The following is a 26,351-nucleotide window of genomic DNA, read 5'->3' as shown; positions in this document are numbered from 1 at the left end:
GGCTGCGCGGGCCCGGGGCCGCCGCCCCCCGGCCGCTCCCGGGCCGGGGCCGCCCGTCCCGGCGCCCTCGGGCTGCGGCGTGCGGGGCTCGGACCGCGGGCTGCGGGACTGCCGGGAGAAGGAGCCGTGCGGGCTTTCCCCTTTTCCTGCCTTTTCAGGGCTCCCGGGGCGCGGGGGCCGGGCAGCGTAGCCCTGGGCTGCGAGCGGGATTATGCAATTAAAAAAAAAAAAAAAAAAAAAAGGGCATTAGTTTGTTTTGTGGCTTAATTTGTTTATATTTTAAACTTCCTAATCCCTCCGACCATCTGGAGGAGCTTTTTTTGGTATTGTTAATTATGGATAGTATCGGGGTCACGGAGGCGCTCGGTAGCGCGCGCCCACCCTCCCGGCACCGGCGCTGCCCCCCCCCCGGTATTTGCAGCCTTTTTTTCCTCTCTGTGACTGAAGGTAGCGGTAAAGCTCATCTTAAGAATAAGAATGAAATATTTCAGGAGAGAACACTGCGTGTTTGGTAACACGCGTTGAACAAGTCACTGTTTCAGTCGTGCCCAGGTCCTGCTCCCGCAGCCCGGACTGCTGGAGGTGGGGTTAGTTTCAGATTTTCTTAATTTGGCATCGTTCTCAGTGGTTGCACATCTAGACAGCTTCAGCAGGGCCAGGAGAGTAGGTTTTAGGGCAGGTAAGTCAGGTCCTCATCTTACCGCTTTGTAATGTATCAATTAAAAAAAAACCCACCCCAGTCTAACCCAGTCGTTAATTCAGAGCGTGCGGCCGCGCCGGAGCGAGGGCAGGGAGCTTTATTTTGCTAAAATTGGATCAGCGAAAGTTGATCACTTGGGAGAGCGACTAAACTCGGAGTAGGTCTGTGAGCGTGGGCAGCGCGACCGAGACCCTCGTGCCTGTCCCCAGCTGCGGTCCCGGCCATCGGGCACATTTTGGTGTGCGGGCTTTTGTTCCAAACTCTTTGTGCAACAACTGGCTGGAGTGAAGGATCCGTCCTCTCCCCGTCCCGCACAATGGAGCGGGGCTCGGGTCCCGCAGCGCCCCGTGTCCCTCGGCAGCTGCCGCCCGCCGAGACGTGGGGTCCGTGGGGCGCGGGGCTGGTGTCGGGGTGAGGCAGCGGCGGGGCCGGGGCTCCCCTGCCCGGGAGAAGTTGCATTTCACAGATGAGTTTTTGATATGCAAATGGAGATGTGTCCTAGGCAGGGGAAGGGTGATGGGTTTCATCAGCTGCACGCTCTTGATTTATACTGAGCCGAGAAGGAGCAGCTGATGATTTCTGGGGATTTTCTTTTGATTGTACTCTGCTTGGGCAGAAACAGAATCAGGGTGGAATAAGACCGTGAGTTTGGGATTTCATTACTGGAAAGGGAGAGCAGAGTGAGATGGCACTGGCCATTCCTCTAGTGCAGCATTTCTCCTCTTTTCTTTCCAGTACTCGCTGCTTTTTAAAATGAGACTCTCTGTGTGTAGAACATCTTTTTACAGTACAGAGAATAAGGTTGCAGGCTGCCTCTTTCTTTCCCCTCTTCTTTTTTTTTTTTTTTTCGGGGGGCTTGTCTATTTAAATTAACCTTTCTCCCAGCTGGGCACACAAATGTTTTTGTTTTAGTTCACAGAGGGTTAATTCTATTCAGCTCTCACCATGGCCGGCCTGATCCGGGGCAGCACAATCTGCTCTTTGAGCTGGGCTGGCCAGGCAGGACGCGGAGCCTTCGCCCGCCTCCAGCGTGGGGTAGGACCCCCATCTGCGGGGTCGATGGGGAGCAGAAGCGGGACGCCCCGGCCCTTTGTGCGCCCGGCCACGGGCTCTGCCGCCGAGCTCGCTGCCGTCCCGAGCAGGGGCCAGCGCACAGAAAATTTAATCCCTGTGTTCATCGATTATAAGTTTAAAAAAAAAGGCCCCTGAAGCAAAGGCGCCTGGTTTGGGGGTGGGCTTGTTTGGACAATGCAGCGCTCCACAGTGAAGGGGGAGTTCCTCCAGTTCTGGGGTTTGAATTTCACAGGATGGTTTTCTTGAAACTAAAAATTGACAATGAAAAACATCGTTAGGAAAAATAAAGGGAAAAAGAAACCCCAACATGTTTGTTTGTGTTTGAGGCATCATCAGAGGAGGGAGGGGAGTGAGATGCTGTTGGGATTTAAGTAACACATGTATGAGATCTCTCCCTCTGCCCCCCTCCCCAAACAGCTGGTATTTAGCAGCCTGAGATTTAAACCCAGCTAAAGGGTGCTGCAGGCAGCTGCAATAGGGTCAGTTAATCAAGAAGCACATAACTGGCACGCAGCTGAAAAGATGTTAAATATATTAATGAATTGCAGTGCTGAATGTTGCCTGTAATTTCTTTTCAGCTATATAAGATTTTCTTAAGCTGTAAATTCACATTCTGTTGTATAAAAGGGAAGTTTTGCCGGCAGCAGCTTTCTGCATTCTCCCTCTTGCTTTCCAGCCAGGCCAAATCCCAGCACAGTCTGTCCTGGGGTCTGGGTGAGGGGTTGTGCCTTCACTTTTGGCCTTACTCTTGGAAACAAAGTCTTTGTTTCTCTTCCATGGTAAAGCACCGATATGGAAAATCCCACAAGCCGGCTGCACCAACACACCGTCAGATTTCCCAGGTAAATCTCACAGGGAGCTGTAGTTGCTGTAGAGTTTTAAACTGCGTCTCCAGGGGTGGGTGTGACCCCTGGCAGCCTGGGGACCTGCAGATGCAGCCAGCTCCTGGTCCCCTCCCGGAATGCGGCAGTGCCGCTCCCCCATTCCCAACACCGACGGCGCTTCCCGGTCGCTTGCTCGGGGTGTTTGTCCACAGGAGTGGCACAGGTGGGAGCAGTGACAGGGGTGTGCTGCGTGTGTGTCCCAGTGCTTTAATTTATTTGCTGTGTATTTTAGAATCTCATTCACGTGCTGTAGTGCTTTCTGTATGGGTCTTTGCCATGTGTTTCAGCAAGATTGTAAGGTATTTCCTTTTGGAAATTCATAGGAATGTTATTTAAAAAATTATCGAGACTGCTCATTTTGCTGAGGGGAAAAGCAAGTTTCCTGAAAAATTAAATGTCTTGCTTTTACTGTTTATTTTATAAAACATAGACGAGAGGAGATTTTTTCTCTTTTTCACTCCATCTTGTGTGATTCTTGTGTAACATCATCATATTCTTGGAGAATTTACATTGTATGTGGTATGAAACCTACCATGACCTCTGAAAACAATACATCCTTTAATGTGGCTTCGGGGAGGGGCTAGCAAGGGAGTAGCCATAAAAATCTTCAGGGTTCAAGATGAGGTTGAGATTTTTGTGAGTGCTTTTGTCGTAGCAGCAACTGTTTGATTTAGTGGCCCCTGCTACAATGGGTTGGGAGAACAAAGCCAGAATATCCCGTGTATGAGTTTGTTAAATGTAAGACTCATCAGGAAAATTGGGGAGGGCAGCAGGGGGAAGCTTCCTCAGCTCTCTCTCTGAAATAAAACAGGTATTTGAAAAAAATTCTTATCAATTGCTTTTTGTCTTAATCTGTGTTGCGGTGTGTAGCTTTTGAAACCAGAGGAATCAGTGAGACAAGAGGTGACAGAGACAGGGAGGAGGGAGGGCTTATTTGCTTTAAAATGGCTATTCTTATTATCTGGTTTGATATTCTAGTGAAATTTCAAGGTTAAGGGAGTTCAGAGCACCCTCAGTGTAAAACTGCTTTAGATTTGCTTGTGCTTTACCATTTCTGTGAAGTTCACTGTGGTTCTGCCCCACCTCTCCCATCCTTCACCCACACCAGGCATTACATGGGGTGAAAACTGGCAAAGGTCAGGAGCAGCAAACCCGTGGGCACAGGGGAGCAACGTGGGCCTGGCTATGGTCCCTGTAGGATTTTTTTAAAGATCTAAACCTCTAAGACTTTCTATAGGCCATCATTTTTCATCTCCCAGTTTTGTTTGAGCGAGGTTTGTGGGGAGCAGGGACACCTCTGTGGTCCCTGGGGTCTGTGTCTTTGTTCACGGTGTGTGCCGCTGCTCGACGGCGAATCTTAATCTGGAAACCCAAGGAACGGTTTCTGCTGGAGGTGTGTGCAGTTCCTGTGGCCAGGGGGCCATTCACACCATCTCGCCCTTCGACTGGGGAGATGGGGATGGCAGGGGAAGGATTCTGATTCCTCCTCGCTTTAATCATCCAGGCTTCCCACATTGGCTGGGTGACGGCCCTATTCTTCCCACAACAAAAAAAGCTGTGCCTGGAAATGAGCCCTCACTGACATCCTCAGCCGCGGCTTCTCGGGTGAGGAGGGAGCCCAGTGAGCCAGCCCCGGGGGCTGTGCCGTGGTGCTGGAGCGATCCAGGGTGTCCTGCCTTCAGCCATGTGAATCCCGGTGGTGATTCCCTGGTCCTGCCTGGCCGTGCCTCCCCATGCCCAGCGGCGAGTCCAGCCATTGCTGCCGACCCCGGGATCCCCCGGCACCCGGGATTTATGGCACTGCTGTGGGAGTAGGGGGAGGGCCAGGAGTTAATCTGAGGCTGAGCTAAACCCTGCAGATAGAGGACTCCTCTGTCCTGGCTAATCCCTGGCCCCCTCCCCGCGTTTATCAGATTGCTGAAGGTGGAGATTATGCACTTGGTGACTACAAAGTCATGTTTAGTTGCCTCCCTTCAGAGATGCTTAGATAGCCTCGCTCCTGATCTGTACCCACATTCCTTTGGGTTCAGCACATACCTGAGGTGGTCTGTCCTGTAAAACTGGGAATGTTTTGGTGTGAATCAGGAATGTTCCTTCACTTAAAGTTTGTGTTTCCTTTGGTCATCCTTTTATTTTAATGTTTATAACAGTGAAATTTGTAGAACGGTGCAAATGTGCATGCTGTGCATAGCAAACCTTTTAGAGATTAACACAGATTGGTTCTGGTTTCTACTGCATTTAAGCTCTGGAGAAAGCTGCTTGTGAGTAGGAGCAGCTGGTTTAGATTTTTGCTTGGCTTGTGTAACTGAAAACTGGTTTAATTTCTGATTCCAATACATTTGGCTCATTCATTTCTATTGCATTCACATGTTCTGCAGCAGTAAGAAGCTACACCCTGGTTTGTCAGCTTGCTTGGGCTTTACTGAGGCTGGAGAAGACTTCACTGTGACTCCTACCTCCTGCTGCTCCAAAATTCCATCCCGTAGATAAACACCTTTGTCTCAGAAAACTCCCTGGTCAAATCTAAATGAGGAAAGTCAGGCTTGGTGTTGTCGTGCTGAAGTGAGTTTGACTCAGCTCATCTTCACAAGCCAGTGCCATCCAAAGGCTGGGTTTTTCAAGGTCTATATCCAAAGGGGAGCAGTGGGTGTGGGCAGCACCCCAGGCACGGTGTGGGTTTGTACAGCTGTGTGTCTGCCCAGTCTGAGCTCCCTGTTGGCTGCCAGTGTGGCTGGTGGGCGAGGGAAGCTGCCGTGCCCTGCTCTGTCCCCAGGCAGCCGCAGAGAGCCGGTGCCACCTCCCAGGTCCTGCCTCAGTCGTGGGTGTTTCTGCCCTTCAGGCCAACAAACACCAAAAACAACCTGGTTTAACCAGCATCCCTAGGAAAGGTGTGATGGAGTGAGAAGCAGCCGAGTGTTCCCTGGCTCAGCCAGGGTGATCTACTCATCTGGGTGATGCTTGCTTGACATTTGGGAAAGCAGCCCCATGGAGAATACTGGAATACTGCAGATTTGTGTGTCCCTGAATGTACTTGAATAGCTCCCACCTTTGCTGTGCATATCTGTTTGCAACTTTTGGGATTTTAATGGGTTAAAACACAAGGTGGGGGCTGGGGGCAGCTTGGCCTGGCATGCAAGGGGTTAAACTGTGTTGGGCTGTGAAACATCTGCTACAGGAAAAGCTGCTGGTGCGACTTGCTGACATTATTTGAAGCGTAGCTGACTGTTGGTTGAAGCAAGGTTTAGGCCTCCCTTTGCAGTATGAGGTGATGATATTCTTGGTTAACTACCTGCGTCTCTTCACCATCATTTACTTCTTCCCTTCTGTTTGACATCCCTGTCTGGATCTCACTGAGCCAAGCATCATCTCTGCTCTCTCTCTCAGGCAGCGTTAGAGTCTTAAAATACTGAATTTAATGTGACAGCTCCTGTTGTGGAAAGCCCTGCAATTTACATTTTTAGTCATCCAAAGGCCTTCCAAAGATTTGGAAAAGGATCAGTAAAATCACATCACTGTGGCTTAACTGTACGATTAATGATGTTCTCTTGGGTTCTGGGCAGTGGCTTGTGCAGTGGGGCTTTTGAAGCCTGGAGGTGTCCCTGGACTCTGAGATGTGACAGGATTTCACAGTCTCTGGTGTCTGCCAGGTTTCTGTATTTGCACGCCCCGCTCTGTGCGGTTCAGGTGGGACATTTTAGACCCCTTTTTTCCCCATTAGATTTCTGTTCCTCTCTGCTAAGAGCAGCAGGAAGCTCAATGGAGGCTGCTGGGGAGAGCCCCAAGGGCCCTGCCTGGCCGTGGCAAAGGGAAGGATGGAGCTGCCCCTGCAGTGCTGCGTGATGGATCCGCATGGGCTGGCAGTGACTGCCCCTCAGTCAGACTGACCTGACAAAAGCTGCGGGCTCCTCCTCAAAGCCTTTCCTCTTGCCTTGCAGATGAGCGGGTGGATCAGCGAACCTGCCTGATCTGCGGGGACAGGGCCACGGGGCTGCACTATGGGATCATCTCCTGCGAGGGCTGCAAGGGGTTCTTCAAAAGGAGCATCTGCAACAAGCGGGTGTACAGATGCAGCCGGGACAAGAACTGCGTCATGTCCCGCAAGCAGCGCAACAGGTGCCAGTACTGCCGGCTGCTCAAGTGCCTCCAGATGGGCATGAACCGCAAAGGTAACGGGCACGGGGCTCTGTTGGGGGAGGCACACATCGGGGCCAGGGATAACAGTGGGGGCTGCCCTTCCTTCAGCTGCCATCTTGTATTGCAATTCTGCCTCTAAAACTCTCAACCAAAAAAAAAAAAAAGCGGAACTTCAGCAAAATCAGGCATGGATTAAAAATGATGCACAGATACTAAGTTCTGAGCAACTTCATTCCTGTATGGAGGAACAGTCTGTATGAATTGAAAGCAGGTATAAATATTTGGAGAATATTTGTATTTATGCTGAGCAAAGTGGTCACTATTTGCATGCTTCAATCTACCACTGTGGCATAAACTAAAGCATTTAAACAGACTTTTGGAATCCCAAGAGATCTGAGCCAGGCATTACCTGTTTGCTGTCGTGGGAACTTAGACCAGCAGCTGCTGCCCAGGGGTGAGGTGTGAGGGTCTTCACTGACCACCTGCTCTGGCTGAAACAGTTGGGGTCTGGGTTAGGGACAGCCACCCCTTGCCCCCACGTGTGCAGAGGTGACCGAATGCTGTGGTATCATCTACAGGATGGAAGGTGTGAGGTAACTCAGAAATTAGGAATAAAGAATGGACTGTGGTTGCTTTCAGTGTCATGTCTCTACTCTTCACTCCAATCTTTTGTGTATTTAACCTCTGGAATTGCTGTTACCCCTTAAAAGCAGGGATTCCTTGGTTTGATGGCACAAACAGGAGCTGATGGTGCTCCCCTGGCTGTGCAGTGAGGCAGTGGAGTGATCCTTCATCCTGGTTGCCGAACCCCAGTGTCACCACATGGTTTTAGATGTGGCTGTTGATGGCCTCTGGGCCATCGCTCATGCAAAAGCCGCCTGTCAGAGGCACTGAAACTTCCATAAATTCACTGCAAATCCACCAGGATCTTCCTTAGAAAATGCATCAGGGGCCGAGATGGGAGAGCTGGCCTCAGCCCTGGGGGATCAGGGGGAATCAGGGGGTTTATTGTGAGTCTGCATGGGGCTCGGGGCCCTCACCCGAGGGTCGGGGTGTGTTGTGGGTCTGGGGTCGGGGTGTGTTGTGGGTCTGGGGGCGGCTCGGGGCCCTCACCCGAGGGTCGGGCCCTCACCCGCGGGGGCGCAGCGCCACCTGCCGGCCGCACGCCCTTCCCTGCTCCCCTTCTTCCCTTGCTTTTCCTCCTTTCCTCTTCTCTTCATTTGCTTCTTTCCTTTTCCTTCCTTCTCCAAACAAGTGCGTGAATTCCACTCACCACCGGTGTCTCTGCCAAGGCCAAGGAGGCTGCGGACAGCCCTGAAGGTCCTCAGTGTTGGGTTCTGGATCTTTCTCTTCCTGCCCTGGTGCCCACGTTATGGCATCGCTGGGTTGGAAAATCTCTTCCATACTAGGTCTAAATACAATCACTTTTAAATCCAGATAAGGTGCAGAGTTCAGCATTGGTAGGAAAACCAGCTTTGAGGAGACTGGCTGTCATGCAGCCCAGGACCTGGATGGTATTCCAGAGGGTCCTTCTGTGTTAGGGAACCATTCAGATCTCTTGATGCCTTTTTGATGGACCACCAGCAAAAACATCCCTACATTTTGTTGCAGGTGTAAGCTATTGTCTGCTACAATTATGCTTTGAATTCAAAAGACCAAGACTATTTATGCCCATGGCTCATAATGTAGTGAGCTGAAGAGAAGCTTCTAAATCATAGTTAGTGGTAAAATATGTTGGAAAATGAGAGAAGTTCCCCCAGAATTCCTGTAGTTCCATTAAGTTAAAGAAACCTAAAGGGTGTAACAGCTAACAATGACAGGTTTTTTTTACATAATTCTTTTTAGCTTTTTAGTGAGAAACTGATATTTTTTATAAAGAGCTTTCATAGGAAATAAACAGCCTTGTTTGTTAAAATGAGCTTGTTATCTTGCTATATCGTAAGAGATTTACGTGATGTGAAAGGTAATCACAGTTGTTTTATATCCTGTGTTTATGGCTTCTCCAGTGTGCTTAAATGAGTGTTATCTGGTGTTTGAAATAAAAATACTGGCTGTTGCATGGAGGGGATGGACTTAGTGTTAGAAGAATTAAACCCACTGCTTGTCCCGTGGTGTGGTGGTGGAAGGGTCCGTGGGCATCCTTGCCCTGCTGGTGCCGGGCTGGTGCAGTGGTCAGGCACCAGGACCCTTCCCCCAGTGCTGTGCCTTGCCCGGGTTGGTGGCTGGGGTTTGGGAAGCTGCAGTTCAGCTCCCGTGGCCGGGTGTGCCTCTCCTCTGCCGTGCTGAGGCACTCCCTGAGCTGTGGGTGCAGCCTCGAGGCACACGAGGAAGATTTGAGTGAGCTGAGGATATCTCAAACCAGGCAGCAGCGTGGCTTTTCTGGGACAGAAATTTTTCCTTAAATTTTGTGTCATTTTCTGCTCCGGGAGGGCCTCCTGCAGCCCCGTGTGCCAAGCAGGGTGAGGCCATGCAGCAGCAAGGTCACCGTGCAGCTGGGGAGAGCCTCCTGCCAAGTCTGGCCAGGTCGTGGTGGGAAAGAGATCAGGCCCTGATAAACGGGGGGACCAGCCTGGGAGGGGAGGCACAGGAGGAGCAGGGCTGCCACTGGCCTCTGCAGAGACAGGCAGAGGGAAGAGGAAGGCAGAGAAGCTGCTCCAGGTTAATCTCCTTAACTGGGCTTCACTGGAGCTCCCTGGAAATTGCTTAAAGAGCCTTAAAAATGCAGCTGCTGTACTGAGAAATGAGGCTGCCTCTCTGAAATGCAGCTGTGCAGCTCATCCTGGTAATCTGAGTTTTAAACAACGGCTTTCCAAGTGACCAGCAGGGTCAAACATCCCCCCTCCGTTTTCTGTAGTGGCTGTAGATGTGACCTCTGAAGTGACAGCAGGGTTAGCAGTCACCAGTGCAGTGCTTTGTGTCTGTGTTGGTAGCAGCACTGGTCAGTGGACTCTGGCTCGTGGTGCTTCACAGGGCTGTGGACAGTGGAGTTAGATGTGCAGGCCTCCACATCTCATTTTCCAGCAGTCCTGGGCATTCATTGGGTTATTTCCAGGGGTCAAATGGGGTTCCTTACCGTGTGCCACTTCTCAAATTATGCTGGAATTAATTGTGATAAAGGATTGCTGTTTCTTCATTACCTGTCCCTCAAGGAGCACATGAAGAAACTAAAGTCCCAGAGTAGTGCTTGTAGCCCCATCGACATGTCCTTGCCTTTTGGGGTGAGAACCATGGTGTGTGCTGCTCAAGCACTGGAGGTTTCTCTGTAAACTTCTAATGAAAAAACCGCATCTTTTAAAGTATAAAATTTTTTTTCAAAATAAATAGGTACCTTCATACATACTCTGGGAATACCTGGCAGTAGTGTTCCTCACCCGAGTTTGGTTGTATCTTTCAGCAATCAGAGAGGATGGCATGCCAGGAGGCAGAAACAAAAGTATCGGACCTGTCCAGGTGAGCACGTGTGGCTGTCCCTCCATGGTTCCATTCTGCTTTTCGTCTCCTGGACTGGGCTCAGACCATGGCTGCTCAGCCTGGGCTGGGGCTGGCTTGGTCGAGCCTCCATCATCCCTAGCCGTGCCTCCCACTGGCGTGGCACGGCTCTGACTCTGCCAGAAACACATCATGAGCTGTAGATTGGTAAATAGAGCTGGGTGCTGCCTGTCCCAGGGTGCTGCATGGACACACAAGGACGTCTGTCCCTCCATGGCTCCCAGTAAATCTCCATCTGCCTGCTGCAATCCCTTCAGTTGAGGCAAGCAGGGCACCAGTAAATGTCTCTCTGATTGATGGCACAGCTTGTCCAGAGATGCCTTGTAAAGCACGAGGTAATTCAGCACAGCAGTTTGCACTGCATGCCTGAGAAATGATGGCCATTTCCAGCTTGCTTCTGGAAAAGGGGTCTTTTAAAAGTTTACTGTTTATTTTAGCAAAATAGAAATAACACTGAAAGCAAATTCTGTGAGTCTGAGTGCCCAGCTGAAGGAGCACTCCTCCAGGGAAGGAGCACTCGGCCCAGCCCAAAGCGTGAGGAGCCAAGCAAGCACCGCTCTGCCCTGCTGGGCACTCAGGTGCCTGGGGTCAGTGGCAGACACAGCCTGCCTGGAACCACACAAACCTGTTTCCTGCTGTGCACATTAAGGGACATACACAGAATTTAAAAATAAAGAAGCCTCTAAATTTTTGTTGCATTTTCCCCCTTAGTGGTGGAACATTCCTCCAGGAGCATGCCCAGCACTTTCTTGAAACTTTATATTACAGTGACTCAATTTTAAAATTTTTTTTAGTCCATTTTAGCTTTGTATATGTTACTCTCTAGAACTTAAGTATTAGATGCTCAATTGATACTTCAGGTGCCAGCTGGTTCTTATCTGGAGGAAAATAGGGAACTCTGTCTCCCTGTAAATGTTTTCCTGACTGATTTTATATATGTCACCTTGCCTCTTGATTGCTTTATCAAACCAGAGCCTGCCCCACCTCCTGTTTGCCTTTCCCTCTGCCAGTCCTGAGTGATGTTCCCAATGCACTGGCCTCAATTACTCCCAGGTTTTTCATGGTGTGACGGTGGCTGATTTACAGCTTGTTGCCATGTTCATCTGACATCATCTTTTCATGTGTCAGTTCCTGTCTACAGTGCTACCCTCACTTGAATGATACTGCAGGAGCTGGAGGTCACCACGATTACCTGTAAATAGAATTTTTTGTGTGTGTTGTTAAATGCAGAGGAAGGATGTGGTACCTGCAGGGGGTGGGGGGGGTCAGCTCTGTTGGGTGTGATTGAACAAGGTGTTTGCAAACAGAGGCTCTGCTTTTCTGTTCCCAGCCAAAGTAACCATTGTGTCCTGTATTTGACAGATATCAGAGGAAGAGATTGAGAGAATTATGTCTGGGCAAGAATTTGAGGGAGAGGCAAACATGTCATGGAGCAACAATGGAGACAGTGACCATAGTTCCCCTGGAAATGGAGTTTCTGAGAGCAACCAGCCTTCACCTGTTTCTACTCCATCTTCAAGGTGGGAATGACCACTGGAAGAATTTGGTTTCCACAGGATCTTGGATTTCTTTCCCTGAGTGATACTTGGGGTCAGTGTAGGGAAAACATGTGAGGGCATCTCTGTGTAAACTGGTCAATGCAGCAGGTTCTTACCTCTCTGATTGTGTTCTAAGACAAACTGGCACTGGATTGAAAAAAATTGAACTGGGGCGCGAGATGTTCATGAGCAAAGGAGGACAATCTTGAGTTAAAATTACATTTAAAATATACCTCAATTTATATTGATTGTGTTTTCTGCAGATCTTGAGAACTTTATCACCCTTCGCTGCTCATTCTGCATAAGCTCTTTCTCTGCACTGTGCTCAGATTTTGAAAATAAAACCATTTGTGTTAGTAATTGATGGTGTTATATTAAAGTTGGCTACTGCGAGTGCAAACCTCCTGACGCAGTTCCTGATGCAGCCTTTGGTTGCAAACACAGCAAAAATCTCAGATCCCATCTACTTTCAGTTGCAGCTTAAGCTTGGCCTTGTTTGTAACTGGCTGTGTAAGTACTTAATGTGAAATCCTAAATTCTGGCCCTGTAAGGAAGCTGGGGTGGAAAGGCTGGGCACAGGTGGGTTTCTGCTTTGCTCCCTGAATGGCAGCTCAGCAGCAGCTCCCAGATTTCCACCACATGGAACCAGTGCCCAGCCAGGCTGGACATGTGGCCAGTGCACACTGGGCTCTTTCCACGGTAGGGTCTAAACACAAAGGCATTTCCACTCTGTTTGCTTTCCCTATTTTTGTTAACGTTTCTGATGGAGCTGGGTGCGATGTTGTAATGAATCAGGTGGAGTTTTGGGGTGTATTAAAGAGCTTTTCCTTTTCCAGTAGGTCCGTGGAGCTGAACGGGTTCGCTGCACTCAGGGATCAGTACCTGGGCACGCCGGTGTCCACGCACTACCAGTACCTGCCGCACCTTTTTAGCTACTCCGCCCACTCGGCGCTGGTGCCGCCGCAGACGCGCAGCCTGGACCCGCAGTCGCACAGCCTGATCACCCAGCTGGTGTGTGCCGAGGACCTGGAGCCGCTTGGCACCCCCATGCTCATCGAGGACGGGTGCGTGTGACTCGCGGGCACGGCGGGCGCATCCCCTGGGGCGAGATGCAGCCACAGTGCAAGCACCAAACCAGCCCCCATCCCATCTTGCCTGGGGCTGGAGCTGGGGTGCACGGGCCTGGCGTGGGGTTCCAGGCTACGTGGTCTGGCCAGGCTGGGTGCTGGGCAGGTGGGTGACCCCAGGGGCTGCGGGGACTCCCCTCAGCCCCTGCCCCGGCAGGGTGGGTGCTGACCATGGGCACTGCCAAATTCCTTTGGCATTTGCCTTGTTTTCAAGTGCCTCATCAGGTGATGTCATTAAAAGTTTTTAATGTTTTTTCTGCCTTTGTATTAACTGTGCCTGCAGGTATAAAGTGACTCAGGCAGAGCTGTTTGCATTGCTGTGTCGTCTGGCGGATGAATTGCTTTTCAGGCAGATTGCTTGGATCAAGAAGCTGCCGTTCTTCTGCGAACTCTCCATCAAGGACTATACCTGCCTGCTCAGCTCTACGTGGCAGGAGCTGATCCTGCTCTCCTCGCTGACTGTTTACAGCAAGCAGATCTTTGGTGACCTTGCGGATGTCACCTCCAAGTACTCTCCCTCTGACGACGAGCTGCACAGGTGAGCTGGGCTGAGCCCAGGGTGAGGCAGCGAGATCTGGAGAGGAGGAGCCATGGGGAGCCCAACAGTCAGGTGTCCTCTGACCACCTCTGGGGGCAGGTCACTTCACCTGTGGCTCTTTTCCTTCTCTATTTCTTAGGGAACAGTTGTTCCAGGCTTAGAAAGCACATCCTGGTTAGTCAGTGCTGGATCACAACTTCCTTCTGCAGGGGAAGGGCACACTGCTGTGTGGGGCTGTTTGAATTTCGTGTAGCAATGCTGTTGTCCTCCAACACAGCCCTACAAGCCACCTTTTTATGAGGAGGGTAAAACTAACCAACACTTTGGGTAACCCTGACACAAAGGAAAGAAAGTCTTACTTAAAAACCCTTTGGGCCAGTGGAAAGGTTGTTCACAAAGCTGGTTGTCTGTATTATCAAAGTGTTCATTATTAATTGCTATTTCATGGTTACATAAATTTAAAGATGTTGCAACTTAGTTCTTGTTTTTTGCATGGTACAGACTATCTGATGCTCTGAGGAACCTGCCTTTCATTTATCATTTTGGTCAGGGGTGTTGTTTTTTGGTTTGGATATTTTATTTTGTAGTCTTGGTGCCAGACAGATTCTTCTTTTGGTAGTAGAGTCACAATCTCACAGTACTATGGCAGAATAGGTAGGATTTAGGGAAACTGCTGCCCATCCTCCCTTTAAACACCTGCCCCTCGCTCTCTGCCCTTGCTGTGCTCGCGATGCTGCCGGAGTCACCGGGGGATCCGATGTCTGATGAGCAGAGATTTGAAACGCTGCTGTGATCCTCGGCCATTGCAGCGTCTCATGGTTCTTGGGGGCTCCTTTGTGCATCTGTTGTAACAAGCAGAGGCACTGGCTGGCTGAGCCCATGGCAGGGAGCGGAGAGCTGGACCCAGGTGTCTCATTTCCTGGGACAGGTTCCTCTGCGGCGCTGCTCTGCGCAGCCATTCATCGTGCATCTGGTGCCGCTCCTGCGAGGAGCACTGAGGGTCATAGAAAACCACAATGACACTTGTTCCTGCATTCAGCTGTCCTTTTGTTCCTGCTGTCCTGGTCAGACCCTCACAAGAGAAGGGTTTGTTTCATTTTGAGTTTGTGGTAAATGCAAGCGAGAGGTAAGACAACAAGACAAAGGAGGAATCCTCGCCCTGCAGAAACCGGCAATTCAGAGCTGGTCGTCTTGAAGGTCCTTCAGAGAAGATCTGTGCACATGGATGAAAATAGGTGTTCTTGGGAGAGGAATGCTTCTGCAGTCTCTTCTTGTGATTTAGCTTTTCAAGTGTCATTAATTGTCATTAGTAACCTGGGAGAATGCACACCCAAAAAGCCATTTAGTGGGAAGCTGCACAGATGAGAGTTTGGAGCTGTGTGGCTCCCTCCCACTTGTCTTCATGGTCCTTCAGCCATGGCTTGACTGTCTCCAGCAGCAGTGGGATAGCTCATGGGTATCAGTCTCCCTGTCCAAAGCACTCATGGAAAAGCTGGTCCCTTTGGATTTGAGAGGGGCCCTTTTGGAGAGGTGTCCCATTTGTGGGCGTTCTCGGAGAGGCCCCGGCTCCACTGGCTTTGATCAGGAGTGACTGCAAAGGGAATTTCGTTAGAGCTCACACCTGGTTGGAGAAATCTCACTGAGCAGGGATGGTCTGGCACTTCAGGGTTAATCTCTGCTCTTATTTAGCAAAATGACAAGAGCAGTGCTAAAGCATAGGTGACAAACAAAGGCATAGGATGAGCTCCCCAGCCCCTGTGTTTTAATTGCCTCTAACAGCTGGCTAAATGTTCTGTTTGCCTGCTAGATCAAATGTTTTCTTTTATTGTACTGTTTTTCTGAAGATGAATATGAAATGAATAGACTCCTGACCTCCCCCATCACTCCTGATAGCACTTCCCTTCCCCCTCCTCCCCAGCTGATCCTGATAACTCCCAGCCAGAAACTTGCCTGGTGTAAACTGTGAGGAAAAGTGTGTGGAGGAGTCAGTCCTCGAGAAGAAATAGGGCTGTGAAAAACAGAACAGCTTTGTTTGAAAGGGGGAGGAAAGTATGCGCAGAAAAGTAAGACAGTTCAACTGCAGGGATGAGAGAAGAGCTCTCCTGGATTTATGTAGTGATGAGTGGCTGGTAAAAATGTGCATGCTCTAAAAACAATTAAACCCAGCAGATGACTGAGTGGTCTTTGTGCTCATTAACTTCTTGAGCTTTGCAATCTTGCACCTGCAAGATTTTTAATGTCAACTGGAGAGCAAGAAAACTTGTACAACTTTAGATTAGCCGACAAGGCTTTCATCGCTTACAATATTACTTTCTTGAAGAACTGACCTGGAGTTCAGACAGCTTGTTTTCACTTCACAGAGGTCAAACTCCATCATGCATTTTACAAATAACTTTGAAGTAAACAAACACACATGCCAAAATAAGGTATTATTCAGTGAAAAAGGTTCTATTTCTGTTCTATTCAGAGATGGCTTGCTGGCTGTGCTCTTATTCTTTGTGCTGCACAATGCCAGAGCACACTGAAGCTTCCCGAAACACTTCTGTCCCACTTCTGAGCGCTTCTGCAATATGTGGTTTCTTTGAAGCTGGGGGTATTGCTGTGAGATGTGTTCCCAAGAGGCTGTTCTGGCCCTGGGCAAGCGTGGGATGATGAAGGTGCCTGCAGACACCCACAGCCCTCCACACCCTCCCGCTCCACTCCAGCCTGGTCCTTCCCCATGGCTTTTCTGTGATGCACATGGGGTATTACTCCTGATGAAGTGTGGCACCCTCTTTAGCAGGAGGATCTCATTCTGTGCCCACAAAATCCCCATCAGGAAATTTCCCAGGGGGTTTGGGGGAGGTTTGTGTTCCCTGTGCATCAGTGTGCCCCATCTCACCCATCTCTGTCACCAGCTTCACTGCAGATTCCTGGCTCTGTGAAACCTTCTCTGCTGTCAGAACAGGCTGGTGGTGAACTGAATCACCAAGAGAGGTTTTTTTCCTACAAATATCTGTAGATCATGGACTCCCCATCCCTGGGCCAGGCTGGATGGGGCTCTGAGTAACATGGTCCAGTGGAAGGTATCCCTGCCCATGGCAGGGGGATGGAACTGGATGAGCTTTGAGGTCATTTCCACCCAAACCATTCCATGGTTCTATGATTCTGCATTTGTAACTGAGACATTTTCCTCCTTATTTTTGGTACCAGCATACTTCAGGCAGTTTTGACGAAATTTTTAAAAATTATCTTGCAAGATGTTAAAATCTCTGAAGTTACTTTAATAAGCTTCATCTTCACTGTTCAGTCCGTGTGCTGTGTGTGCTGATGTTTGATCTCTGTCCTCCAGATTCAGTGAAGAGGGGATGGAGGTGATGGAGCGGCTGATCTACCTCTTTCGCAAGTTCAGCCAGCTGAAGGTCAGCAACGAGGAGTACGCGTGCATGAAAGCCATCAACTTCCTAAACCAAGGTGAGTCGGCAAAGAGGAGGTACCAGCCTCACTTGTTCATTTTTATGCTTCAAAGGGTGAATTTGTAAGACTGGTCCTCCCTTTTTTAGAGCTTTTCTGGCTTGTTAACATGTTTACCTTCAGGATATATCCTTAGGTCACTTAGCTGGGTTCCTGCTTTTTAGGTTCTATACCTAAATCTGACTCTACAAAGTGAAAGGTAATCACGAATGAAGTATGTACATGCAGGCCATGAGTGCAGCCTAGGAAAGGGCTGTATCCTCCTGTTGATTAAGTGGCATATTAAAGCTGACAGTTCAGGCTGCTTCAGGACCCTGGGCATTTCAAAATCCATGCAGAGACAAATGCTCAGTGAATAGTATTCAGCTGTAATTTTGGAAATAAATGTCTCCAAAGTCTTTTGTACTATGAAAGATAGTTGCAGTCTGTAAAATTGTGCTGCAGACTCCCTCCTCCCCCACTCATTTCCAGAGGGAGATAATGCTGACGCTTCAATCTGTGCCGGGCTGAGGTTCCGGTTTGCTTCCCTGGGCAGTTTCCTGACACTGGATAATGCACTTTTCGAGCTGTCTCCATTGTTTTCCAAAATGTATTTTCATTAACTTCCTGTCTTCTTTTATTTTTAGTTGAAGTTTGCAATTTTTTATGTGAAATACCTGAGACTTATTTTTAAAAGTCAGCTTTTGGGCAGTAGATCAATGCCTCTTCCGTCAGATGGTCTCCAAGCACCGAGCCTGCTCTGAGGCTCCTCAGCTTCCTCGCTCCCGTGCCGGATCCTCCCCAGGACCCGGCAGTGCCAATGCCACTGGTCACACTGCATGCTGCCAGTGGGACTTCCTGCCTGTCCATTTTTCCTATGTGTGTGTTGCCTGACATTGGCAAAGCTAAATTTAAAAATAAGAACTTGACAAGTTTATAAAGCTCCTGTGACATAATTCATAAGCAGATGGGGAGAAATGTGATGATATCTTGAATTATAGAACTGAGCATTGTCCTCAGCCAAGATGAGACAGCTAAAACCAATGTGTTCTGTCTGAGGAGGTGTTACACTGGTCTGCTGTGAGGACCAAACCCTGACACCTGGCTGTGTTGTGCCAGGCAGGGATTTCAGGTTGCTGGGGCTGTTCTCTCCAAGAGCATTCATTGAGCTGCAGATGAGCAGTGTAGGACATTAGCTGTTCTCTTCCCAGCCTTTTGTGGAGGGAAATCCTGGATCCAGACGCTCATGTAAAGACACATCTATGATGCAGGCACAGCAGGAAGGGAGATGGGAATTTTGTATTGGTCTAACCAGGTGCTGGAAGCCAGTCTCCAAAGCAGGGACCCAGATCAGAGTGACAGAAATCAGTCTGTCCTGAAGAAGTGGCAGTAAGCGCGAGGCTGCTGCTCTCCTGAGATGTTCTTGCTTTCATTACTCTAATTGTATTCTTTTCCAGATATCAGGGGTCTGACCAACGCCTCCCAACTGGAGCAGCTGAATAAGCGGTACTGGTACGTTTGCCAGGACTTCACAGAGTACAAATACCCCCACCAGCCAAACCGCTTCCCAGATTTAATGATGTGTTTGCCAGAGATACGGTATATTGCAGGTAACTTCTGAGCACTTCTCCCGCTGGGAGCAAGGAGTGAAATTTGCTTTTAAATGATAATTAACTTACTGCAGTGAAATTCTTGTGGACTTTGGTTAAGGATGTTTGTGTGGGACCTCTTCCTGTCAGAGCTTCTGCTCATCTTTAAGCCCATCCCATTGCCCTGAGCTCACCCAGTCAGAGGGGCTTTTGGGAAGGTGTCCTGGTGATGTTGGTGGGCACGGGGTTAGTCCTGCTCCAGGAAGAGGTGCCTTGCTCCAACCTGACACCCTTTAAGTACATCGTTTATTCTCCCCTTTTCTTCTTTCACTGCCAGATGGGGGGCATTTTGTCTCAAAAGGGTATAATCCTGGTTCGAGTAGGTATCTCATGAGAATTAAAGAGATCCCTGAACTAAGCAGAAAGTGATCAGCAGAGTTCAGGCAGACCTGAACCTCCATGTTTCCACTTGTCTGGACCTTGGAAATCTGCAGGTGAATTCCCAACTGCAGTTGTGTCGCTAATTAGATCTCCAAGGTCTGGTGGTACTAAAACTGTTTGTTTCTGAATGTTATGGCAGAGGGAGATGCTTGCCTCCCTGTGTCAAGGCTCCATATGCTTCATCCTACTTCATCATAATGAACTAGATAATAATCTCAGAGTAGCTCTTGTAATTTAGTCATGCAGATCAACAAGGCACTTTGGGTTGAGATGGGATTTAGTCTTTTCCAGTTTCTGTAAATACTGCTCCATTGTGGAGAAATCATTTTGATCTAACTTTGCCCATTTATTTTGCTTTCTGTCGGTAAATAATAAATCATATTGTGTCAAAATAATATCAAATGTCTGATGTAGCTGTAGGATGATTAACTGTTTCTGTGAGAGGTTCAAGGTAAAATCATCTCCAGTGCTGCTGGCTTAGGTGTCTCTGAAATCTGATTCAGGAGTGGCTGCTAATTCTGGTTTCTTTCTTACCAGGAAAAATGGTGAATGTCCCCCTGGAGCAGCTGCCTCTCCTTTTTAAGGCCGTTCTACATTCCTGCAAGACGAGCGTGAGCAAAGAGTGAGCGCAGCTGGCCCCGGCCGGTGCCTTATGCTGAGCCTCGGGCCGGGAGCTGGCTCACCCCGGGAGAGGGGCAAACGCCATCCAGGCAGGAGACAGGGCAGTGGCCTCCCTGCCCGTGTAGCAAGAATCTTTTTTTTGTTTGTTTTTGGTTTTTTACTCTTTTTCCTATATATTTATTTCACGACAGAGTTGAATGTATGATCTTCAACACGATGCACATGGTTCTGTAAGAATGCAGCAAATGCATTCTCCAGCGGTTTACAGAATGTGAAGATGTTTAATGTTACAGTGTTTGTTAGGATTAGTTCTTTTGTATTTGGGGCTGGGGACCGAGATGACTAAGACTACCTCAAAGAGAAGATGCTGTTCACGAACTGCTCTTTCCATGATTTGCATCCAAAAGCATTTGTCATAGAGAGCAAATGTCAACAGAGCTGTTAGTATCCCAAAGGGACAACTTTGGAGAAGTGGGTGCTAGAGAAGTGCCAAGCTTTTTCTTTAATTTTAAAAAGGCAGGGAGTGGAGAAGGAGAAGTCTGTCTAGGCAGTTGATTTCTTTTCCCCTGGTGGTTTCCAGTTGCAGGTTTCTCAGTGGGATGGCAGTGCTCCAAGGGGCTCGCTGGCCCTGTCCCATCTGGGGAGCTCCAGGTGGGGTCTGCCCCAGCCCCTCCTGGCCAGCTGCCCTCTTACTGTTGCCACAACACCTGCCAATTTCTCTGAAATTGTGTTCAAGGGTTCATAACAGGCTCCTGGCATTATACAAAGGTGCTACTGTTGCTAGAGAACTGCAAGGACTTTATCATCACTTCCTTAAAATCCATTTTAGGTTTACAAAAGCAGGAAAATCCTACTTAGAGAAGAGGCAGGATTGCCCCCGTTAGTGTGTTCCTCCAGCATGGTACCTGACTCCTGAGGCTTCTGCATTGAAGCAATCCCCGTTTTGGGAGTAGTTAATGTATGCTGTGCTAAATGGGCCCTGTGTAGTGGGGGGAGGGACTCCAGTGTCCTCTGGCATGGCTTTCTCTGCTGGACTCAGGGAATGGATGTTCCATAGTTATATCCTGCCAGAACTGTGCTGTTCCTTGTGGAATCCCAGGAAAAACAACATTACTGCTGTGCTTGGCGACCTGCTGTGTTCTAGGTGTTGCAAGGCTTGGATTTTCCATCTCGCAAGCTCCCCACGACTCCAGATGGAGAACTGGTTTAATGACAGCTGATTAACTGATTGAGTGATTGCTAAGTGCTGGTGTTTAGCTAAACTTGGGCATTCTCTTGAGTGACCTCTTGATTTCCTGCTCGTGGTGGGGAGGTTGGATGAGATGCTCTTGTTCTCATCTCCTTCATTAGGAATTAATATTCAAAGACTCAGTCATTTTCCTAGACAGCCTTGGCTGGATTTCCTTCCCTGCCTCCTTAGATGTAAATCTGGCATTCACTTAGCAAGGTGGCTCCTCAATAAGTGTTTGAATGCTGATTTAAAAATATTGGTGGAAACAACTTTTGTTCCTTCAGGGTAGGAAGGATGAGTCACTACCTTCTTGTCTTTCCCTGGTGACAGCTGCGTGGCACAGAGCGAGCACAGCTCAGCCGGGCTGCAGCTGCTGTGCATGAATGTGATGGTGAGCAGGAGAAAAATCCCATTCACCAAAGTCGTCTTTCCCTCCCTCCCCCTGGCCCAGCGGGTGCTCCCTGGGTTGCAGCCCAAGGCAGGCTGTGACCTGGTTTGGCACGTCCTGGTCAGGCCGTGGTGGTGCCGATGGCTGCGGTCAGAGCGCGGCAGGGCCCTGCTGCTGCCTCACCGTGAGCATCCCGCTTGGGCATCTCCCAGCTCAATGGTTTCCCTTTTCTAAAAGTCCATAGCTGTTCATTTTTCATTTTTTAAACAGGATGTTACAGGTAACAGCTGCTGGGCCCAGCTCGATGGAGCTTCACATCCAAAGGTGGTTCCATAAATCTCATTTACTTTCTGACAGTACAATGAGACACGTGTGTATTCTCAGGAAAGCCTTCTGCATACAGCCGATACCTCACGTGTTCAGGGGAAGATTTTAGTTTACCTGTTTCTAAGTTAGAATGTATTTCTCAGCTTTTAAGTTTAATTTCCAAATAGCTTGATATGATCTTTTTATTACGGGTTATTTCTGGCTTGCTGTTTTATACACTCAAGGAATTGTTAAAATTGCATAGGAGTGATTTTATTCTACAGTTACTGAGTTATTATAATCTGTTGATGAATAAGTGTTTTAATTAGTGTACATAAAAGCAGTCATCTTGTTGCCAGCTATCCAACAAAAGTAATCTATTGAGTAATCTGTGGTTTTCCAAAATATCGTCCCAAAACTAATGCTGTACCAACAACAACCAAAAACCTAAATTCAGTTATGATGACAAACGGACATGAATGTTCCACTTTCTGTTGTCGAAAGCAAATTTTACAAAGGTTGATTGGCAGCAGTATCCGTTCCCAAATACCCATTTGCTATGGGAGTAGAAAATCCTTCCTGAACTGACAGGTAAGGAAGCAGCAAACAGACCAGACGGAATCACCGGACAGTCATTCCTGATATCTTCTGCACCAAGTCCTCTAATGACTTGTGTTTTTTTAAACAGGGTAATGTGAATGTGTTGCATTGCAAACTCAGGTATTATGAGAAGGTAGGAATGTAGCTAGAGACGTAGAGACGTTAGGTAGATGTATTTGTGAATTTGGTTTGAAGGACACCCTGGAAAGGCTGGAATTTTTGTTCCATTCTTCACGTAACATTCAGTTTACAGGGACTCATATTTTATTTGTGCTTAATGCTAGTAGGGGGAAGTTCATTATCTTTGGTATCTATCTGCTCTTGCTTATCTGACCTTCTGTCATAGAGAAATCAATCAACAATAATAGTCTTTGGTAGAATTTTCTGCCATGACAAGTCAATTTTTATCCCCGATTTGAAAGATAAATTGGCTGGCTGACCCCCTCTTCTCCTTCAAAGCATCTGTGCAGATGGAGAGCTGAAGAGTTACTTTTAATCCGAACAGAGATTTGGAACATAAATTTGAAGTGCTCAGGCTCACGTGCTCAGGGGAGGCTGCCCAGGAGCCCTCGCTCCGTGGTGCAGCTGGAAGGGGTCACTGCTCACGGGGCTCGGTCCCAGCGCGACTGCCAGATCCCAGGGCCTCAACAGAACCTTCTGGAAAGTCAGTGAGTTCTCTTCCACTTCAGCTCAGGCTCTTGCCAAGTGGGCTGAGCCTTGACCCCTCAGTGTGGGTCAGTAGCCAGTCCCTGTCCTCAGCATGCCCAGCCCTGCAAGAGGGCAGGGGGATGAGGGACAGCCAGGGTGCTCAGGGGTCCGCAGCACTGCTGGGCTCTGGGCAGAGCTGCTGCAGCCGGACCTCGCGCTCCCTCACTTCCCACGGGCGCTGGATGCTGCTCAGCTGTGAACTGTGCCAGTGCCCTTCATCTTCTCACTCCTGCAGAGGCACTACATGCTTTGGGCCATCAGGGAGTGGCTCTGGATCCTTCTGTAATTCTTAAATCCAGAGATTTAATTCTTAAACCTTTTGTCATCTCCCATCACGCACAGGCCAAAGAGGGCGTTTTCAGAGTGACCAGTGGTCAGTGGCATTGCCAGCTGCAAGGCACCTGCACAGGGCAGCTGCCACCCCAGTACCACCCGTTTTCCCAGTGCTGGGGTGTTGCTTTGAGGGCGCCCATGAGAGTGAGGGGTCCCAGGGGTGCCAGCAGGGCTCCTGGGCTGCTCTCACTTGCTGGTGGGGTCCTTGGTGGCCCCATGCCCACCCATGCAGAGGCACGAGTGCCTCTGCTGCCGTCCCCCTCTGTGCCAGCAGGATCTGCCCTCGCTCCTCAGGCTTCTGCACAGACCCACAGCCACCTCAGGTAAAGGAGTTTAAGTCTTGTCCTTCAAACCAACTTTTAAAAAAAACCCTTGAATTTCTTTTATCTTCACTACATTTTTTAAAAGGAAAAAAGGAAAAAAAAAAAAAAAGATTCTCCTGTGAATGTGCTATTTCCCATTCATTCTTTCTTCCTTCTTGGTTTTGATTTGAAACTATGAAGCTCGGTGTCTGTGAAAATGTTGTTATTTCTCAGGATAATAAGCGGCAATCATCCCTGCCACATGAAAGGCAGGAGAAAGGGGGAAACTTGGGGAACTAGTTAAAGTATGGAACTAATTTTTAAGTTGTAGATGATGTGTAAATGGAGGGGAGTGCATAGCTATCAGTATCAAGCTGTGGTGTTTCTCTGTGTTCATGGTGTGTTGTTTCAATGCACAGAAGCTCAGGGATAAGTATTTAAATGTGACCCAGAGAAACCCTAGTTTTGATGTTGCAACAGTTGCTTCTTTCATGACTTGTCTGGAGGACCCGCTGAGAGCTGACCAAAGTCCCATGTGGGGATTTTGGGGAAAAGCTTTGGGTTTGGCTGTGGGAAGTTTGCCTGCTGAAGGCTCAGATGTGGTCCTGTGGGCAGAGCATCCCGAAGGTGCACGGGGCTGTATGAGGCTGTGCCCTTGCACCACCTGGCAGCTGGGGACCAGCTCTGTCTGTGGGGCTCTACTTCTGCATTGCCTCATCCCTCTGCCTTTGGTGTGAAATATGTTTCAGTATTCATGGAAAAGGGGAAACAGGAATTTCTCATTGTGTCCCTGGCAGCCAGTTCCAGTGCTCTGTACTTTGTTTGTTGCTTATGAGTTCTTAATTTTCATCAGTACAACTTTCTCACTATGGTTGTAGGCACAGCCAGACAATTTGAGAAAGGCACTGGTGTGTGACTCTGGCGGGGTTACAGCTGCTGTGAGTGTCCAAATGGTCCCAGCCACAGACAGGGCCAGCACTGAGTGAGAGTCAGCAAAAGTTTGCAGGGCTGAAACCCCCTCCCAGCACCCTCAGCCAGGATCTGCAGATCTGAGTTTAAACCAGCCCTGCAAAAAGCTGGGGAGGCCAATCCAGGCAGTGTCTTTCCCTTGAAAAAAGAAATTAAAAATAGCTCCTGTGAGCTGCCCTCTGACAAGTCTGTGAAAGAAGCAACACGGTTCAGTGGAAGAAATGCCCCCAAGGGCAAAAAGAAACAGAAATTGAGACCAGATGACGATCAACCTTAACAAAGCCTTTTGTGATTCATTGTTTTCTTTCAATTTATAAAATGTCTTGTAATAGTTGATAACATTATTGACTCAATTTCCATAACTAAACTACCTCGTGTGACATCCTGTTTATCATCTCAAAGGGATTGTGTGAAAAACTAAATACTGCCAGTGTCTGTTGCCAGCGAGGAAGAGAGGCTGTGATTGCTGGAGTTGCGTTTCCCTTCCCGTGGGCTGGGGCTTGGCTCATGTCACTGCTGTGTGTCCCGTGCCTGAGGCTGAGCTCCAGTGTCCCTCCCTGGGGAGGCTGTGGCCCATGGCAGTTTGGGTTTTGTTGGTGCCCATCAAGCCACAGGCCTGGTTCCAGCTCAGTCCTGGTGCAGAGGCTGCGTTTGTAACCTGGGACTTCACAGGACCTCGCAGCTCCTCGTGTGTCAGTCATGGGCAGCCTGGGGAGGCAGCGGGTCAGGTTTGCTGCTGGTGTCAGCCCCTGGCTGGTTTGAGGGATGTTTCCAAGAGGGTCAGTCCTGGTTGTTGGATCCTTCTTGGTGATGTTCCAAGTGGTTTCTCCCGTTCATTTTTCCCACAATCCCTTGTGTAAATCAGGGAAGCAGGATGTTGCCTCGGCATGACACACGGTGAACATTGGCACACTCAGAGCCAGGGCTGGGGCAGGAGGGTGTGTCTGGCCCTGTTGCACCCGGGGGGGAATGGGCACCGGGAGCTGCCCCCTCACCGCGCTACGACCAAATGAATGTTTCTGCCGGCGGGTCCGTGTCAGCCCGACCTGCCCCTGCTCCGCTGCTCTGCTCTGGGACTTGACTACCTGTGGAAATGTGACCAATAAGTGTTGAATGCATGTTTAGTGAGTGTTTAGCTGTATGAACTAATAAATGTGAAATGTTCTGCACTGCTGGTGTCTCCTGGCTGCCTTGTCCCTTCCCCTTTCGGTGGCGGCTCTCTCTCAGGGTGGAGGGCACCATGAGGGTGGAGGGCACCATGAGGGTGGGGAGCCCAGCGCTGCTCTGGGTGGCAGCTGCAGCCCCAGCCTGCCTGCTGCTGTGCTTCTGGAATGGTTGGTGGGTGTGGGAAAGGCCTGTGTGCTGCTGCTGTGGCTGGGAACTGGGATAAGGGCACAAGCCCTGCCCAGAGCAGCCACAGCCTGGACTGGCAGTGGCCTCAACGGAGAGCAGGGTTGGGTGGGGAAGCTTGCACCTTGAGGGGTGACAGGAATAGAGACAATGGAAGAGTGAAGGTTTGCATGGACTCTGGGCCCTGCCGAGCAATGGGTGCGTGGTGGTCCCCATCTCCTTCCTGGGTCCCAGGGGAGCAGGCAGGAGGATGGGTTTTATCCTTTTGGTTGTTGCACCCCTACGTGCACAGCACAGCCACAGCACTGCTGTCACCGAGGGAGTCTGATCTCTGGGGTGACCAGAACATGCAGCAGTTCCGGTGGGTCACTGTCACCATGGGGTGCTGCAGGAGCAGGGCATGCAGGAGGAGGTGCAATCCAAACAAGCAAATGCACTGGAGATGCTTGAGGAGCGCGCTCTGGAGTGAGGAACTGCAGGAGTGGTTTAGCAATCCCTTGTCTTGCCGAGGTGGGTGTGTGTTAAAAGCCTCAGCAGCACTTTCCATGTTTATGCTCCTGCATATGGGAGTGCACAGAAGGCCCACTCGGGAGCTGC

General features: G+C 49.4%; 1 protein-coding gene across 3 annotated transcripts in view; it reads left to right on the top strand.

Moving 5' to 3' along the window:
• NR6A1 (nuclear receptor subfamily 6 group A member 1) overlaps positions 1-25,573 on the top strand; it is a 66,445-nt gene extending 40,872 nt beyond the window's left edge. For 2 of the 3 annotated variants that reach the window (XM_042052346.1, XM_042052348.1), the window contains exons 2-9: positions 6,594-6,824; positions 10,187-10,242; positions 11,644-11,801; positions 12,656-12,883; positions 13,230-13,484; positions 16,816-16,937; positions 18,374-18,526; positions 19,484-25,573. In XM_042052346.1, coding sequence (XP_041908280.1) covers positions 6,594-6,824; positions 10,187-10,242; positions 11,644-11,801; positions 12,656-12,883; positions 13,230-13,484; positions 16,816-16,937; positions 18,374-18,526; positions 19,484-19,572 — 1,292 coding nt within the window. In that variant the 3' untranslated portion in view covers positions 19,573-25,573. The remainder of the gene's footprint in view (positions 1-6,593; positions 6,825-10,186; positions 10,243-11,643; positions 11,802-12,655; positions 12,884-13,229; positions 13,485-16,815; positions 16,938-18,373; positions 18,527-19,483) is intronic. The other variant, XM_042052347.1, reaches the window with a different exon arrangement.
• Positions 25,574-26,351: the final 778 nt, after the last annotated feature.

This window comes from Corvus kubaryi, unplaced genomic scaffold (genome assembly GCF_017639235.1).
Source record: "Corvus kubaryi isolate FWS band 111438036 unplaced genomic scaffold, C.kubaryi_AGA036_p1.0 78, whole genome shotgun sequence".
Classification (NCBI taxonomy): domain Eukaryota; kingdom Metazoa; phylum Chordata; class Aves; order Passeriformes; family Corvidae; genus Corvus; species Corvus kubaryi.
The sequence above is the reverse complement of the archived record's forward strand: the minus strand, read 5'-3'. Positions and strand labels throughout refer to the sequence as shown.